This window comes from Lagenorhynchus albirostris, chromosome 2, assembly GCF_949774975.1.
Source record: "Lagenorhynchus albirostris chromosome 2, mLagAlb1.1, whole genome shotgun sequence".
Classification (NCBI taxonomy): domain Eukaryota; kingdom Metazoa; phylum Chordata; class Mammalia; order Artiodactyla; family Delphinidae; genus Lagenorhynchus; species Lagenorhynchus albirostris.
The window spans coordinates 159827734-159845098 of record NC_083096.1 but is presented as its reverse complement, the minus strand read 5'-3'; the positions used below and the strand labels follow the sequence as shown (position 1 = coordinate 159845098).

General features: G+C 46.0%; 1 protein-coding gene across 1 annotated transcript in view; it reads right to left on the bottom strand.

Annotated features, from left to right (window-relative positions):
* Window positions 1–17365, bottom strand: part of CSMD2 (CUB and Sushi multiple domains 2) — a 669690-nt gene that overhangs the window by 21420 nt on the left and 630905 nt on the right. The window contains exons 56-61 of the mRNA XM_060142710.1: window positions 13273–13446; window positions 8994–9176; window positions 4694–4870; window positions 3311–3490; window positions 2750–2923; window positions 9–182 (exon numbers count right to left, since the gene is read on the bottom strand). Of these exons, the coding sequence (XP_059998693.1) occupies window positions 9–182; window positions 2750–2923; window positions 3311–3490; window positions 4694–4870; window positions 8994–9176; window positions 13273–13446 (1062 nt within the window). The remainder of the gene's footprint in view (window positions 1–8; window positions 183–2749; window positions 2924–3310; window positions 3491–4693; window positions 4871–8993; window positions 9177–13272; window positions 13447–17365) is intronic.

The following is a 17365-nucleotide window of genomic DNA, read 5'->3' as shown; positions in this document are numbered from 1 at the left end:
CCTCTCACCTATGCAGCTGGGCTGGGTGCCACTCCATGTCCCATCTGACTGGCAGAACCTCCGTGGAGAGCCCACCAGCACCAGAGGGGGCTGGCAGGAGAAGAAGACAGAAGACCTGTAGGAGAAGCCTCTGTCCTCTCTCCTGCCACGGGCCGGGATGCCAGGATCTCCGCAGAACACAGCTGGGAAGACGAGGGAGAAGGGCAGGTCCAAGTTGCTTTCTATAACTCAGTCTGCTCGCCTCCCTTAACCCCCACCCAGCCTTTGGTCCTTGTACTGCTTTCCTCTTGGTTCCACTTGAACTCTGGCTGTGGGGCAGCCCTGGGTCAATGATTACACCTGCCTCAGCGCTGCTGTGTGTTTCCTCTCCTTTCCACATTCAAATGCTTATTAATAACCATATCCATGTAATAGAGTAACATTACAGGAAGCCTAGAACATGGAGAAAAAATAAACTATCATTGTACTACCCCAAATATTTTGTTCATTTTTGTGCTCATTCCCTTCTAGCGTTTGTTCAGTTGTATGGAAACTTGTGCATGGCTGCAAACCTGATGTCCAGGTGCTGTCACCCTTGCTTTGTTCACTTGACGTTCTGTACACATTTCCCGTGTTTATGACATCAATATCACTTATTGGCTATGTAAATTTGCAATGAGATGGTGTAACATGATTATCCTAACCCTCACATTAGGCATTTTCTATTATTATATTTCTATTATTATATTTCTATTATTATTATAAAGTTACTTATGGCTTTTCTTTAACTTGTATTATTTCTTAGGGGAATTCTCTAGGAGTGAACTTCCCATCCTTAAGGGCTTGAGTGTGTTCGCAGCTCTTGATGCGTATTGCCAAATGTCTTTCCGTGGACTGTGTATTTACCCTGCAGTGAGCAGTACCTGAGTGTGCCCATTTCATTCGGATCAGCAGAGAGTATCTTTAAAAACTGACTGTGGAAGGCCAAGTTCCCCAAGACATCACTTCAAGCGTGAGGAACCTTCTTTATGCTATGGTGTGTGTGTATGTCTTTACATAGAGTCATGAGGTTCACAGTCAGATGCGAAATCAGATGGAAGCCTGGCCCTGGAAGCTGCAGAGTCTGGATGGAGCAATCAGAAGTCAGTTAAAGGCTGAGCCAATTGGAAGTCACCACACCCAGGAAGAGGCAACTCAATAAGAAATACGAGTGGATGACACAGAGCAGCTCAGTTTGGCTAAGAAGCAATGTGATGCCAATTAAAACAATGAGATATCTTTTAAAACTCCTCAGGCTGGTAAATATTAAGAATATTGGCAAAATCAACTGGTAGTGAGGGTGTGAGTCAAGAAATCTTCTCATCAACTGCTGGTGGGAGCATAAACTGGGACACCGTTTCTAGAAGACAGTTTGGCAATATGCGTCAAAATGTATAGTGTGCACACCAGTTGGCCCAGAATCATCACTCCTAGGACTTCAACACAGGCATAAAGAAACGCTACTATCGAGGCTATATATTGCAGAACTGCTTCTAACATGATTAAGTTGGAGAAACCCAACTTCATCACCAGTAGGAGAAGATTAAACCAGTTATGGCATATATAACAAGGGAATTCTTTAAAGCCATTAAAAATGATGATGTATAGATTAGTATGTATTGATAGAGCAAGGGGCTGATGGCCTGTGAATGAATACAAGTTGTGAAGAGCACGATTCAATACCATTTATAGAAAATTGCATACATACTGCTATACATGCAAAAATGCATAGTGATTGTGTGGAAGTATGACAAGCCTAACTATGGCTATCTTTGGGAAGTGAGGGTTCAGTGAGGGTTCATTCTTCTTTGTATTTTTGGATATAGTACAGTTTTGGGTTTTTTTTTTAAACAATAACCATAATTCATTGTTAGAAAGCAATTCAGCTATTTCTCAAGACAAAAAGCAAGGTTTCTGAGTCCAGACCCAACCTGGAGCCTTGCTCTCTTCCTAATATTTCCCTGGAGGAATACGAAGGTCTAAGGGGTTAACCACACACCACATGCTGCCTTTCCTGTGTCCACTTTTACTGGCCCCTGTCTCTGCTGAAATTTCCCAAACTGAAGTAAATTTTCAGAGGTCCCCAAACAGTGTCATGTGTAGTTGATAGTTTTCTGCAGCATTAGATAAATGCCAAGTAGAAAGAAAAAATAGGTCCTACTGTTTGTCCAAGTTCCAGAGCCAGATTATGGGGTAAAGCAAGAAAAAGTGACCTGGAACCTGCTTCTCTGGGGGACTCGGTAAGAAATGAGCCCTGGCATGGACTTGAGGCCCTTTGAGACACAATCGGGCCAGGTAGATCAGAAATAACTCTCACCAGAAAATCACAAGGGCCCCAGCATCTCTTCTGTGCAGCGTATTTTCCTTGAAGACAGGCATGTTTCTAGCACTGCCCTGCTTTCCTGTCTATCACCCCAGCTTTGGGTTCTAGCGCATCCAATTAACAACCTTTCAGGTTAAGAAACACCTCCCTTATCTCTGGCTTAATTTCCTTCCACTGTGACTCCACACGGTGAGAGGAGCCAGGGCTCAATTAAGATAGTCTCATATTCTTCCTTTAAAATCCCTTCCTTCTTCAATAGTGTCTTTGACAAAGCTCCTCCCTGATTTGGGGCCGGGAACCTCCATTCTAGGCCTCCTAGCAGCAGAGCTCTGGAAGCAGAGCAGCAGAGGAGGGAAGAGGATGGAGCCAGCAGGTGGGATGTCTCGGAGGCCCCCGTGAGCGACTTACGGAAACACTGAGGCAGCTCTCCAGTCCAGGACCCGTTTCCCTCGCAGGTGAGCACCGCAGGCATGGAGAGCTGGTACCCCTCCAGGCAGGCATACGTCACGCTTGAGCCCCACATGAAGTCGGACCCCACCACTTTCCCGTTGGGGATGAGCTGAGGCGGTTTGCACATGATAGCTGGGGGAGACCAAAGCAGGCTGAGTGCTGGGGCTGCCCCGGGGGAAACGAGGCCCTGGTGGCCGCCGGCACTGACATCACTGGCTCCCTGTGCCTGCCGGGAGTCTGGGCTAAGCGGCAGGAAGCAGGAACGCCCCCTCTTCCTTTGGGAGCTTGTTCTTTTTGCACCTTATGACAACTCACTCCTCTCTGCACGGCCCTGCCCTCAATGTTCAAGGCCCAGGCCCTTCCCGCTCCCTCCCTGCAGATGTTCAGGGACCACTCCTCACCGTGCACACCCCCCGATAAGATGTTAGGGCTCTGCCTCATCACACCCTCCCTTCTAGATGTTCAAGACTTTTGTACCTTCTCTGCCCCTGTGTCCACATCCGAAGCCCCCAGACACACCTTTGCAGACCGGCTTGGTGCCGTTCCACGTCCGGTCCTTGGTGCAGCTCAGCACGGACACCCTATGTGACTCCATCATGTAGCCAGGGATGCACTGGTAGGTCACAGTTTTGTTGTACCTGAAGTCACTGCCCAGCCGGAGGCCATTGGCTGGAATCCCAGGGTCGCCACAGTTTATGACTAGGATGAGGAGATAGAGCATTGCTCACTCTGAGCACAGTCCCCCCCTCCCCAGCACCCCAACGCCATCCCTATCACTCCCTGCACGTGTCTGGGAAGGAAAGCTGTCAGGGTAGGGATGTCCTGTCCCCTCCCCGGTTCCTAGTCGGGCACCATCCATTCTAAGTCCCCGCAGCCAAGTCTGCTTGCAAAGGCTGTCCTACACCCCCCATCCTTGCCCGCACCATCCTTACGCACCCCAGCAACCTGGGCTGGGAAACCCATCTTTTTCATTTAAAGCCCACACCTCTAAGAGGAAGTATCCAGACGGCTCGCTTCATAAATGAGGCTGGGGTCTGAGGAGAGGGACGTTTCCAGGCTGAAGAGCTTAAGATGTGCTGACGGACCACATAAGACAATTTGTCGCTGGAAAGGGCATCTTACTGCCTGCTCTTCTGCCCAGGAGACCTCTGTGGGTCCAGTGGCCTAGAAGCAGGGTCTTGTGACCGATGCAGTGGTCATACCGATGTTATGGTATCAAGTGAGGGTGGGGTTTGGTGAGCTCTGGCCTCAGAACAAAAGTAAACTTGACAGGGGATTTCAAATGGAGCCTGAAATCACAGCTAGGATTTTGAAAGGGAGAATGTTGTCAGATTCCCTTATCTTATCACTTCCTTCCATCTGGGCCCCACAGTGATTTGCTTTTCAAGGAAAAGGGTCTGGAGCTGCCCTTAAGAGAAGCAAGAAAGGGGAGCCAGGCTGGGGTGGGGATGGGTCCAAGGGAGAGAAGGAACTAACAAAGATGGTAGATGGCAGCAGCTTTAAGGTGGAAAGAGAATCAGGCTGAACACTGGGGGTTTGCCCTAAAAGAGAAAAAGAAAGCCCAAGGAACTGGCTAGAGTCTGAGAGATAGCAAATAATGATATATTCTCAACCTCTCTGAGCTTCAGTTGTCTCATACATAAAGTAGAGCTAACAGTACCTACTTCATGGGGTTGTGGTGAGAATCAAGAGATGTGATGCATGTGAAACAAAGCACTTAGCTCAGTGGCTGTCGCATACCATGTGCCCAGTAAGTGGAGGCTATTTGTATGATTCTCATTCAGGGTCAAGTCCCACCATGTCAGCCAGCCTTCCCAGTCTCCTCCAGACAGCATTCTTCTTTGGCACGGAGAAGCCCGATTGCCTTGGCCACCATTTGCCATGGAGCCCAGAGGTTCTCACCTATGCACTCCGGGTCGCTGCCTGTCCAGGTGCCATTGACCGAGCAGTGCCGGCTGAGCAGGCCTGTGGCGTAGTAGCCTTCCCGACACTCATAGACGATGGAGCTGGAGAAAACCAGGCCATCGCTGAACATGACTCGGGCATTGCTTGGAGTCCCGGGGTTCCCACAAGAGATCACTAGGAAGCCGAAAGGACACATTATTCATCAGAACAAGAGCAGGCATCCTCTGGGGGGCTGGGCCCTGCCCAGAGTGGAGACCTCGTGCTATGTAAGGACCCTGTGGATTGAAATGCCTCTTGGGATGCTTTCATGTTGGATCATCTCCCCCTTAGAAGGGGAGGAGAGACCTGTAGGGATTTTTTTATGATTTCTAAAAATGAAAGACTATATCTGTTTTATTATCACACCTGAAATTTTAAACAATTCCTTAATATCACCAAATGTCCAATCAGTGCTTAGCGTTTCTGTCTCTTTTTCACAGTTGATTTGTTTGAATCACGATCCAAATACAGTCCACATGTGACATTGGATGGCACGTCTCTAAGACTCTGAAACCAGAGGTTACTGAATTACCCTCTCCTACAACTTATCTGTTACACAAATCAGGGCCTTTATCTGGTAGAATTTCCCACTTTCTGGATTTTACTAACTGCACCAATGAGGCATTGTTCAGCATATTCCTCTGTCCCCTGTACTTACTGTAGTCAAGTTCTACTCTTTGGCAAAGGTACTTTTCAAAGGTTTTGTGTTTTTCTTATCACATCGCATCGGGAGGCACAGAATGTCTGGTTGTTTCCTTGTTAGTGATGTTGAGGCTGGCCAGTGGGTCGGGTCTGCCTGCCTCATCTGGCATTATAAAATTCCTGTTACTTGTCACTTAATGGTTTTACCAGAAATTAAATATTGTTGACCAGATTGGTTATTTCATTAGGGGATAGAAATGGTGACATTCTAATTCTATAATTCTTTCTGCTTTAGCTAGTGTTTAAGAACTTGTCCATCATCAAATATTTGCTTACCCAGAAATAGAGTTCATGTAGGACGGCTGGATTAATGCTTGATTTCTTTTTTTTTAAGTCAGACGTGAGAACAATGAGTTGGTTCCCTAGCAAGCTCCAAAGGACAATATTTGAATTCACAGATTCAAATTTATTTGCTATGTTTCCATCTGTTGCCTCTTTTATTCTTATTGACGCTCAAATTATCCCATCTTTGACTAGTGGGAACCCCTTCAAGTTGGCTCCTGAGTTCCTTTGACATGACCCACTTGTGTTTGGTACATTCCTTGTTGTAATGACAAGATTTTCTATGTTCACCTTGCATATATCCTGCCCCAGTCCTGGAATCAGCCATTTCTCTAAAGAGCTCTGGTTCCTTTGAATGGGCAATGGATTTAAAAACTACAATCTGGGCATTAAGGGTACTCATCGCTACTGAGCTGGTCATTGATTCTAGACTTTAAGGCTGGGAAAATAACTTTTCAAATTGAAAATACATTATGACTTTATGCTGATATTACCAAGCCAAGTTTAGAATTGAGTTTTTCCTTAAAATTTTGATTTTTCTATGATATCCCTTTTATGTTGAAAATCTTGGTTCTGTTTTTTGAAAATTTTTTTATTTTTTGCGGTATGCGGGCCTCTCACTGCTGTGGCCTCTCCCGTTGCGGAGCACAGTCTCCGGACGCGCAGACTCAGCGGCCATGGCTCATGGGCCCAGCCGCTCCACGGCACGTGGGATCCTCCCAGACCAGGGCACGAACCCGTGTCCCCTGCATCGGCAGGAGGACTCTCAACCACTGCGCCACCAGGGAAGCCCGAAAATCTTGGTTCTTAATGACAATAAATATTTTTAACTTGTTTTATCCATATATATTATGGTATTATATACATAATAGTTTCAGAATAGTAATACCAGTTTTATTACTAGCAATATGATTGCAAAAAACAGTTTAAGATTTCATTGTAGTTCTTTGTCCTCAGGATATATGTACCATAGTCAGATTTCATTTTTTCAAGTCAATTGAAATAATTCTCTGGGTTATTAAATCACCAACTTGATATATAGTTAAGTTCATTTGTTTCCATTTTGATTTGATATTCGGAGAGTACTTGTTTCTAATCTTTCATTTAATTTTATTTTGTAAGTGTATACAACATTTACGTAGTCCCAGAGTCAGATCTACAAAATGATTCCTATGTAATTAGCACAACAGATACACCCTATCATCCATCCACTCAACAAGTATTTGTGCTGCCTAGGTGCTGGATATGCAGTGGTGACCAAGCCATGTCCCCTGCCCTTGAGGAGCCCAGTCTATCTTAAGAACCTACCTATAAACAGATGAATTAAAATATGATGTAATAAGTGCTACACTTGAAGGAAAAAAAGCACTAAAAAGAGAGCAGTTTATTGGGGCTGGAGATAAGAATTTGAGTAGAGCCTTGAAAGATAAGTGGGCGCTTGCCAAGGGAAGTCACAAAGAGCTGTGTACATGTTACACACACACTCACTCAACAAATATTTGCTTCCAGGTCCAAACTCTCAGCTGCCCACTTTCTGTTCCCTGAACACTCCTGACATTGATGGCTGACTCCATCCTGGGACCTGAGTGGCAAGAAAGGGAACCTGGGTCACAGTGGATATTTGAGAATATACTAAATTCTCCCCCTGCCAAAACGCTCTCTCAGTACCACAAAACCTCTCTTACTATGCCTAGGAAATCCTATAAATACTAACTTTGCACCCCCAGAAAGGCAGGACTTTGGACAGACAAGTGGGCGAAGGCACTGACTCCATTTCTATCGTTGGTGTCCCCTGATCACGGGCCAGAGCATCTCCCCTTGCTCTTCAGGACTATGCCACCATCTCAATTTCATGCAGCCCATTCTCTAACCACTGCCATTTTTATTTTATTTTATTATTATTATTATTTTTTGCGGTACGCGGGCCTCTCACTGTTGTGGCCTCTCCCGTTGCGGAGCACAGGCTCCGGACGCGCAGGTTCAGCGGACATGGCTCACAGGCCCAGCCGCTCCATGGCATGTGGGATCCTCCCGGACCAGGGCACGAACCCGTGTGCCCTGCATTGGCAGGCGGACTCTCAACCACTGCACCACAAGGGAAGCCCATGCCTTTTATTTCTTTAGCTCGTTCCCTCTGGAATTTGTCCTCTGGTGATTGGGACCTATAATCCACTGATCCTACCACCTTTTCACAGCCTCTTACTCCACTCATAAACCCGTCCCCTCCTTACCCAGCTTAGATGCTAAGATTTACCATAATCACTGCTTTGTGTATACCCTCATCTTCCTTGCCACTTTCTTTCAATGTCTTAGTTGCCTAATAAAACCCCAACCCTACACCTAATGCTTCACCTGCCCTGTGCCTGAAACTATGTAGCTAAATGTGTTTGAACAAAAACCCAGACCAATGCTGATTACTGTCACTTTATGTTAATGGCTCTTACCTTAATGAGCCCTCGGTGCTGCCTGGCAAGTATACATTTCCCTATTCCATTCCCACTCCTCCCTTGCTAGATGATGATTTCATATTGCGTCCTTCCTTTTCCAACACCTCAGTCAATCTTACTCTTACTGTTAAACTGCTTCCTAACTAGGAGAGTGCTATGCAGGTTGTATTTTAGAGAGGGGGGGAGAGAGAGGGAGAGACAGAGAGAGAGAGAGAGAGGGAGAGAGGGAGGGAGAAATTTGGGGAGCAGGTACAAAACATTGGACTTTAGGGAGAGAGGTTTTAAAAAAGAGTTTTGTTTTTTTTCCCAGAAATTTAGGAGTGCGTGGAGAAATATATTTTCCCTACTGGGCCTACCTCAGGAACCATCATTAAGAGCTTATATTACTTTTAAAGGATTTTTAAAAGCTGGATCTGTATTTCTTTTGGCACTTTGGATGCTATTTAAACACAGTGTTTTCCCTTAAACTGTAAGCTCCAAGAGGGCAAGGCGGGTCTGTCTCCATCACCATTGTGTCTCTAGCCTATACTACAGTATTTGGCACACAGCTGTTGAATGGAACTGTATGGAAATAAATGCACAAATGTGCTTAACTTAGTTTATCCTGGTGTCTTCCCTTCTTAGGTAAGTGGGGAATATGTTTGCCTTTGGATTACTAATGAGATGAACATGAACTCTCTGTTGATGCCCACTATTCACCAGGCCAAGGGTTCAAATGGGGCCCTGCATTTTATCTGTGTATGTGAGGGCAGGTGCTAGGGCGTAGGAAAACGGGGGAAGATCCTGGGGCCAGCAGAGGGGAGAAGCAGAATGGTCACATACATTACCTCCACACTCAGGCTGCGTGCCGCTCCACGAGCCGTTGGCTTGACAAGTTCGCTCTGACGATCCCCGGAGCATGTGGCCAGCTTCACAGCTGAAGCGCATCAGGCTGCCCGGGGCAAAGCTATCTCCCAAACGGATGCCATGGGCTGGGATGCCAGGGTCACCACAGATTCCCATGCTGGTTCCTATGGACCAGAACCAAAAAACCCCATTGTTTTTAGCATGGCAGGAAAGGCAGTGGAGGACTTGGAGAGAGAAAGATGCTGGGCTGATACTAAGGAAGGGCAGGGGGCCCTAAGAACGAGGGCGGTGAAACTGACCGTGTGTCTAGCCTGAGTCACCAGGACAGGCTCCTGCCTTAGCACTCAGTGATCAAAGGACACAGAGGGCTGAGGTCATGTGTGGGTCCCTGGGGACCATGAGGCAAGGGAAGAAAGAAGGCAGAGGGAAAGCTTTGCGGAGGAAGTCATGCCTTTTTGTTCTTTGGCTTGTGCCAGTGTGGGATGCCCGTGGTCCAAGCTGGCCTTCTCCCTTTCACCTCCTCTCCACCATCTGTTGATCTGGTACCCTCTCCATTACCAGTTCCACTGTCTTAGCTCAGATGCGCAACGTCTCTCTCCTGAACTACATTGCCGGAGCCTCCTAACTAATGTCCCTTCCTCTCAAACTCTCCCTCTAGTCTATCTTCACTTTATCCTTAAATCTTAGCAATGAACAACCACAACCACAATCTGATTTTGGTTCTTTCCTGCTGAATTAGCTCCACTGGCTTCCCACTGCTGAGAGAAAAAAGTTCCAACTTTTTAGCAGAGTTTCTGCTCAACAGCCCAGCTTGAACCTCGATCCTGGGCCTTTAATTGAGGATTTTCTATTCACAAATTGCGCAATACAGGCGAGCTCTAGATTACATATCTTAGATCCCTCATTTCATCCTTTTTTTGCCCCATGCCTCCTGCCATATTTCTGCATTTATCTGGCTTATTGTGCAAACCCAACCCAGGAGAGTTTTAAGGACCCAAGAGGTGGGGGAAAGTGGAGAACAGGAGACAAAGCTACAAGACCTAGTGCCTGTGCGAACCAGCGCATCTCAGAATACGGAGATGCACGGGAGACACCACTGGATCAGCCTAGGCCATGGTAAGCTTGAGGAAGGAGGAAGAAAATGAAGGAATAAATGGCAACTCCATGAGAAAATAAAGTTTCCCATTGATGTGGAATGCACCTCCTCGTGGATCCACGTGTGTAGGCATCGATAGTAACATCTTGACCACAGGTGGCTTAAGCCATGTGTACCCCACCATCCACTGTTGATGTGTCTTCCTCTCAGTTTTGGGATTATTTCCTTTTCCAGTCTAGTCTCAGAATATGAGAACACTATATAACCCCATGTTCCCCATTCTGCTCCTTACCATGGGAGGGGGATTCATTCAGCCTTCAACTCCAACACTTGAAAAAACAAAGCCTATCACGTTTGGCCAGGTTTTCTTATCTTTTGACGTTTTCCAGGTTGTAGCTCATGCAACAGGCAGGACAGGGTCCCCTTGAAGGCAGCCCAGATGGTGAGTCGCTCGCTCTCCCTCACTGGCTAGCTGGCCTCAGCACTATTACACAACAGGCCTGAGGGTGGACTCCCGGGTCCTGGGCATTATCGGACAGAACAGTCCCCACTGCTGTGTTTGGCCTCTGTTTCAACGATATAAGGAAGTCTGGGACAGAATACTGTACCATGGGGGCATACTGTTGACTCTTTACTGAAGAGGTACATCAGCAAGATGATGACACTGCAGAGGTAGGCAATGAACTTCCTGAAGCGTGTCTCAAATGCCAGAAATCTCTGCATGTCCTTTATGGCCCAGGGACTTACGACTTCTGTTATGCACCATCTGGGTGCACAGACTGTACAGAATGAGGTTTGAACATCTGACCCTGGGACTCCTGAATGTGTATCTTTTAAGACTGACGGGAGATGATGTTGCAAAAGATGATATCTGTATCACTGGTGGAATTATATCCCACTCACTAGTACAGATCTAGCGTTACTTCCTAATCACCTATTTTTTTCCACCTTCACTTCCTTATCTAAGGTATTTAAGATTCATTCATTCCTCAGCCTTAGTATTTATGGAATCCCTTCTACTCCTGTCCTCAGAGGTCTCCAGAAAGCTCTGCCCATGATACTGTTCTCCTAAGTGTCTGTTGTCCTTGAAGAAGACACGGGAGAAGTAAGATTGCAAACTATTCTTCAGAATATTCAGGATTGGGGATCAAACAGCTTAACGCAACATATCCCCTAATGAGTGAGGTCCATGTCTTCTGAAGGTTCTTTTCTGCTTCTTACTTTTTCATGTTCCCAAGGTGTCAGCGTGTTTCTAGTCTCCCCTTGACCTTTGATGTGGCCAAGGAAGAGTCCTTGCTTCCACATGCAGAACCAAGACTTAGGTAGTCACAAAATTACGAAATCTCAGGGTTGAAAAGGTTTTAGAGGTTTTCTAGCTTCGTTACCTATAAGAATTGTTTCTGGAATATTTCCAGTATGTCATTTCACAGCCTTCACCAAAACAACTTCAGAGAAGGAAAATCACAGTTTGGGAGAAAAGACTTCGGATTCTGTGCTTCTGGGCCAGGAGACACACTGTGTGGTTGGTTGGGTTACATATGCTAATGGCTAGGAGACGCCGAAGCCTTTCTTTCTGATTTCTTCCTCCCCTACCTTGCACTTCCTTTTCCCATGGAGAACAAAGATCCCCAAATACATAAAACAGACCTTAAGAACACCATTAGTCCCATGTCCTAGAGAAACGTCTAGAGGGAGGACTTTATGCAAAAGGGACTGGTCACCAAAGAGACGGGGGCAAATGCACGCTTGGATGGGCATCTGGATGCGAAATGCACGCCTTTCTTCTGTGGAATACTTCTTCCTCCTGGAACTTGCTCTGTGGACAACTCTGGAGGCCTCGATATACATGATCCTTGTCGTCCCCATGCCAGCCTCCCCAAGACACTTCCAATACAAGTCCAAACAGACAGGAGTCTGGGGCCCAGCTAATAGGCTAAAGGAGTCCCAGTGGCTCATACCTAGTCCTGCCGGTTCATGAACTGGGTGATTAATGAGATTAATGAGGGTGAGAGGCCAAAGTCTGGGGTGTTAACAGAGTGATGTGTCTGGGATTGTCCTGGGCAGCCCACAACCCTTTGAAACAGTGGCCAGTGCTTCGGGAATTTCCTTCTTAGGAGCCCTAACTAATATCTGGTGGGTATCCTGGCCGTGCCCTAAATTTTGGAAGACAGGCTCATCTGGGAACTTCAAACTGCAAGAGCAGCTGCACGTCTTGTGGGTGAAGTCCCACTTTGAGGAGAAGGCTTCTTTCTATATCAGGAGGAGGTCAGGATCCTTACCTCTAGAGGGCATCTGGCATGGGAAGGCATAGGGGTTAATTTCAGTGCCATGGTAGGTCCCCTGAGGAACGGCAAGCTACATGAACAGCTGCCCTCTTGCGGGCAACATCCCATGTGGCATCCCTTCTTGGGGCCAGGCAGGCTCACCCCAAAGAAAAGAAAGCTGTGGGGTGCTAACTTTTTTGCTTAGTGGTTTCTTCATTGGTGGGACAATTCAATTTCAAATATTTTGTTCTTTTATGACATTACAGATGAATATCTGGAAATATGGACACGGGAGCTTTGGCAGTTCCCTACATGTGCTGTGTTGATAACATCTCTCCGTGTCCCCATAGAGATTAACAGGAAAACAAACTCATTCATAGGAAACGTCTAGGGGCTGGTGTGTTAGTGCTAAAGGGAAGAACTGTATTCACTGGGCAGTCAGGACACAGGACAAACGGGAGAGGTGGTGATACAGAAAGGGAAGCAGGCTGGGGCCCAGCAGTCCATAACAGGGAAGAAGAGAACACAGGAGGGGGTTTGGACCTGGGCCGAACAACAGGAAGGCTTGGACTATTCCTGGGACCTCATGGTAATAAGATCTGGACAGGACTCTGGCCATAGGGTGACCTCACAAACTGCGTCTTCACTAGTTTTGCAATCTCTTGGCTGTATGGGCTTGGCCAGCGCTGACTAAGGGCGTGAAGCTGGGCTCAGACCACCAAGGGCTGAAGTCCAGTTGGGATCTCTGATAGCCGTGCTCTCTGCCTGGGAGGGATGCGATGAGGGCTCCAAAGGGCTGCTTCCCTCCCGTCCATCTGTCACACTCACACCCTCGGGAGCTCGCTCGCCTCCCAGCCAGGTGTTCCTTTGGACCCCCTTCTCCCACACCAGAGCCCATACCTGAGCAGTGGGGGAGGGAGCCAGTCCAGTGTCCGTCCAGCCCACACATTCGAGTGGCATTTCCCACTAGAGTCCGCTTGCTGGTGCAGCTGTAACGCACGACCGCCCCTGCGGTATAGTTGTCCCCGGACATCTGGGAATGGGGCGGGGAGCCCGGATGGCCACAGGACACCACTGTGGGGAAGGGCAAACATCTCTCAGCAACTCTGCACCAGGATGGATCATCACAGGACACGTGCTAGGCTTTTCATGGCGACAGGCGGAGAAGAAGAGAAGCTGGGGTATCTGCTGAAGCAAACTTCCTGCTGGAACACGCACTCAGCATCAGCAGACAATGCCCACCCACCTCGCTGTCCGGTTTCCGTATCTGTGAACTGCAGAGCGATATCTGTTGTTTTAAGAGCTGAATGAGATAATACATGTGAAACTGCTCAGCACACAGTAGGGACACAGTAATATCCGTTTCTTCTCTTTCTTGCCTCTTGTGCTCACCTCTCCCTATTTCCTCACTGCCATAGGACATACCAAGAGGTCTCTGGCAGAAAGGCGGTACATATAGTATACCTATAACTACATATAAGTCAGACAGAGAAAGAGAAATGTCATATGATACCGCTTATATGTGGAATCTTAAAAAATGGTACAAATGAACCTATTTACAAAACAGAAATTGAGTCACAGATGTAGAAAACAAACTTATGGTTACCAAGGGGGAAAGGAGGGGATAAACAGGGAGACTGGGACTGATATATACACACTACTCTATATAAAATTGATAACTAATAAGGACCTACTGTATAGCACAGGGAACTCTATTCGGTGCTCTGTAATGACCTACGTGGGGTGGAGTCTAGAAGACAGTGGATATATGTATATGTATAACTGATTCACTTTGCTGTACACCTGAAACTAATACAACATCGTAAATCAACTATAATAAAAAATTAATTAAAAAAAGGACAAAGGGGTGATCTGTCATCCTGAGAATGTCGGCATTGGTCACAGGGTCCAGAATGAGGGCCAGTTAGAGTCCTCTCCAAAGGCATCTCACAGCTGCCCACATCAGTTGTCTCCAACTTGTCCTCTTCTGGTGCAAGTTCCCTTTCCTGAGACACCAAAGTGTAACTGTGGAAACCAGTGATGGGGTTAGAGAGCAGAGTTGAGATGTACGGGCCACGGCAGGACAGTGCTGTCGACGTCGCTGGGTTTGCCTTGCCGTTGTTCTTGCCACGGTTGATCCCAGGCTCTTTCATTTGCTCAACACATGTGTATTGAGTGCGAGGCACTGTTATATGTGTTTGGGAGAACAAAGTCCATGCTCTCATGGAGGTTATGTTCTAGTGAGGATGAGAGACCATGAATAAGAAAACAGGTAATTCTAGGGGTTGCTATGAAGGAAAATAAAGCTGCATCAGGAAAGGGGTGCTCAGGGTGGGTAAGCAGCTGATTTTGAGTAGGATGGTGATGGTCAGGGAAGATCTCTCTGAGGCAATATTTGAGCAGTGATCTGAGTGATGCGAAAAGGCCAGCCATGTGAGATCTGGGGGAAGAGCATTCTGAGGGAAGGGACATCTAGTGGAAAAGCCCAGAGGCCGGAATGAGCCTGGGGTGTTTGCGAAACATTAAGAAAGCCAGGGTTGCTGGACTAGAACGAACAAGGAAAGACCTGAAGGAGACATGGGTGGAGAGGTTACTGGGAGCCAGATTATGGCATAGAATTTGGACTTTATTACAAGCATGATAGGACCCCACTGGAGTGATGTGATCTGATTTACATTTTAACAAGATCATTCTGGCTACTGTGTGGAGAACATTCTAGGGCGGGGCAAGAAAAGAGGGGGCTGATGCAGTAGTTCAAGAAGAGATGCTGGTGATTTGGACAGACTAAACCTTGGGGTCTGGCATGCAACTGGGAAGGATATGTACTCTGGTGGCCAAAGGGCTGTCTGTCTGCGAAGACGGCCACCACAATTCATCCTGGCACAGGCCTACCACTCTTCCCACTCCCAGATGTAGAGTCTCTTATTTCCTCCCTCCTTGAACCGGGGTTGGCCTGGGACTTGCTTTGATCAACAGAATGTCGTTTTAGGAATTCTGAGCTCTGGCTTAAGAGATCCTTTAACTTCCTCTTTTTCTCTAGGAACCCAGCCTCCAAGTAAAGAAGGCCACGTGTCATCCTGCTGGAGAGAGTGGCCACGTGGAGAACAGCCAGCCACGAGTCCTCAAACATGTAGGTGGGGTCATTTTGGATCCATTTTGGATCCTCCAGTCCTAACTGAACCACGTTGGGTGCAGATGAGCCAGCCCTGCCGGGATAGTTCATTTAATGTATCAACTTGACTAGGCCACAGGATGCCCAGATATTTGGTCCAACATTATTCTGTGTGTATCTGTGAGGGTTTCTGAATGAGATTAACATTCGAATTGGTAGACTAGACTGAAGAAAGCAGATTGCCCTCCCCAGTGTGGGTGGGCCTCATCCAATCACATGAAGGCCTGAATAGAACAAAAAGGTGGGGTAAGAGAGAATTCTCTCTGCCTGTCTTTGAGCTGGGACATCAATATTCTCCTGCCTTTGCACTCAGACTTGGACTGGAATTTATACCGTTGGCTCTACCTAGTTCTCAGGCCTTCGGACCCAGACTGGAACTCTGCCATCTGCTCTCCTGTCTCCAGCTTGTGCGCTACAGATCTGGGGCCTTTTCGGCCTCCAAAACTGTATGAGCCAATTCCTTATTATCTATCTATTTAGCTATATTTGTATCTCTATCTATATCTATAAGGAATTGGCTCATATAATTTTAATATATATTATATATTATATTTAGAAGCAGATATATAGATGGCTTATGGTTTCTATAGGTACAGATATATAGGTAAAATCATCTATCTAAATCTATATAGATATAGATCTTATTACATATCTATATATACTATATATTCTATCTATCTATAAAATATATGTAAAAAATATATATATATCCTATTGGTTTTTGATTCTGTTTCTCTGGAGAACCCAGATTAATATATCCGCTAAGCTTCACCTAAATTCCTGACCTTTAGAATTGTGAGAAAACAAAAATAGATGCTATTTTAAGTTTTGAGATGGCTTACTACACAGCAATAGGTAACTAATACAGTGAGTTCCAAGGATTACACTATCTATTCCTCAAGACAACCCTTTGAGGTAGGCACTGTTTTAATCTCCACCTTCCTGATGAAGAAAATGAGGCATGACGAGGCAGAGTAACTTCCGCAAGGTCACAGGCCTGTTCAGCAGTAGAATTAGTTCTTGAAACCTGGCAGATTGACTCCAGAGGGCACACTCTCAAGCACTGTAACTGACTCCCTTCTGCAGTACTGCTTTAATACTGCTGATGAATTCTCTCATTCTGGAAGGAATGGAGTCCCCAATTATAATTTAAATGATTCTATGAGTGTTTACTAGAAATTTCTGGACTTCCAGAAATTGTCCAATTTTAACTCTGAAATGATTTTTCAAAAAAATTCTTTTTTAATGGAAATGCAACATACCTATAGAAAAACACAATAACCATAAAAACAGAGCTTAATGAATTGTCACAAAGTGAATACACTACCCAGATCAAGAAAAGCATATCACCAGTGCCTCAGAAGCCCCTTCACGCCCTCTCTATCACTATCTCTCTTCTTCCCTCCTCAAATTAAACTACTATCTTGACTTCATACACCATTAATTAGTTTGCCTGTTCTTGAATTTTATTTAAATGAAACCATATAGTATATAGTCTTTTGTGTTGGCTTCTTTCACTCAACTTTATGTCTGTGACATTCGTCTACGCTGTATATAACAGTAGGTCATTATCATTACTGTATACCAGGGTCAGCAAACATTTTCTTTAATTACTGTCCAGACAGTAATTATTTTAGGTTTTGAGGCTACATACAGTCTGTGTTGCATATTCTTCTGTTTCTTTTTTTTTTGTACAATATTTTAAAAGTATTAAAAATAAAAACTCTTCTAAGCTCAAGGGCCATACAGAAATAGGCCATAGGCTAGATTTAGCCCAGGAGCCAAAGTTTGCTGACTTCTGCTATATAGTTTACCATTTGT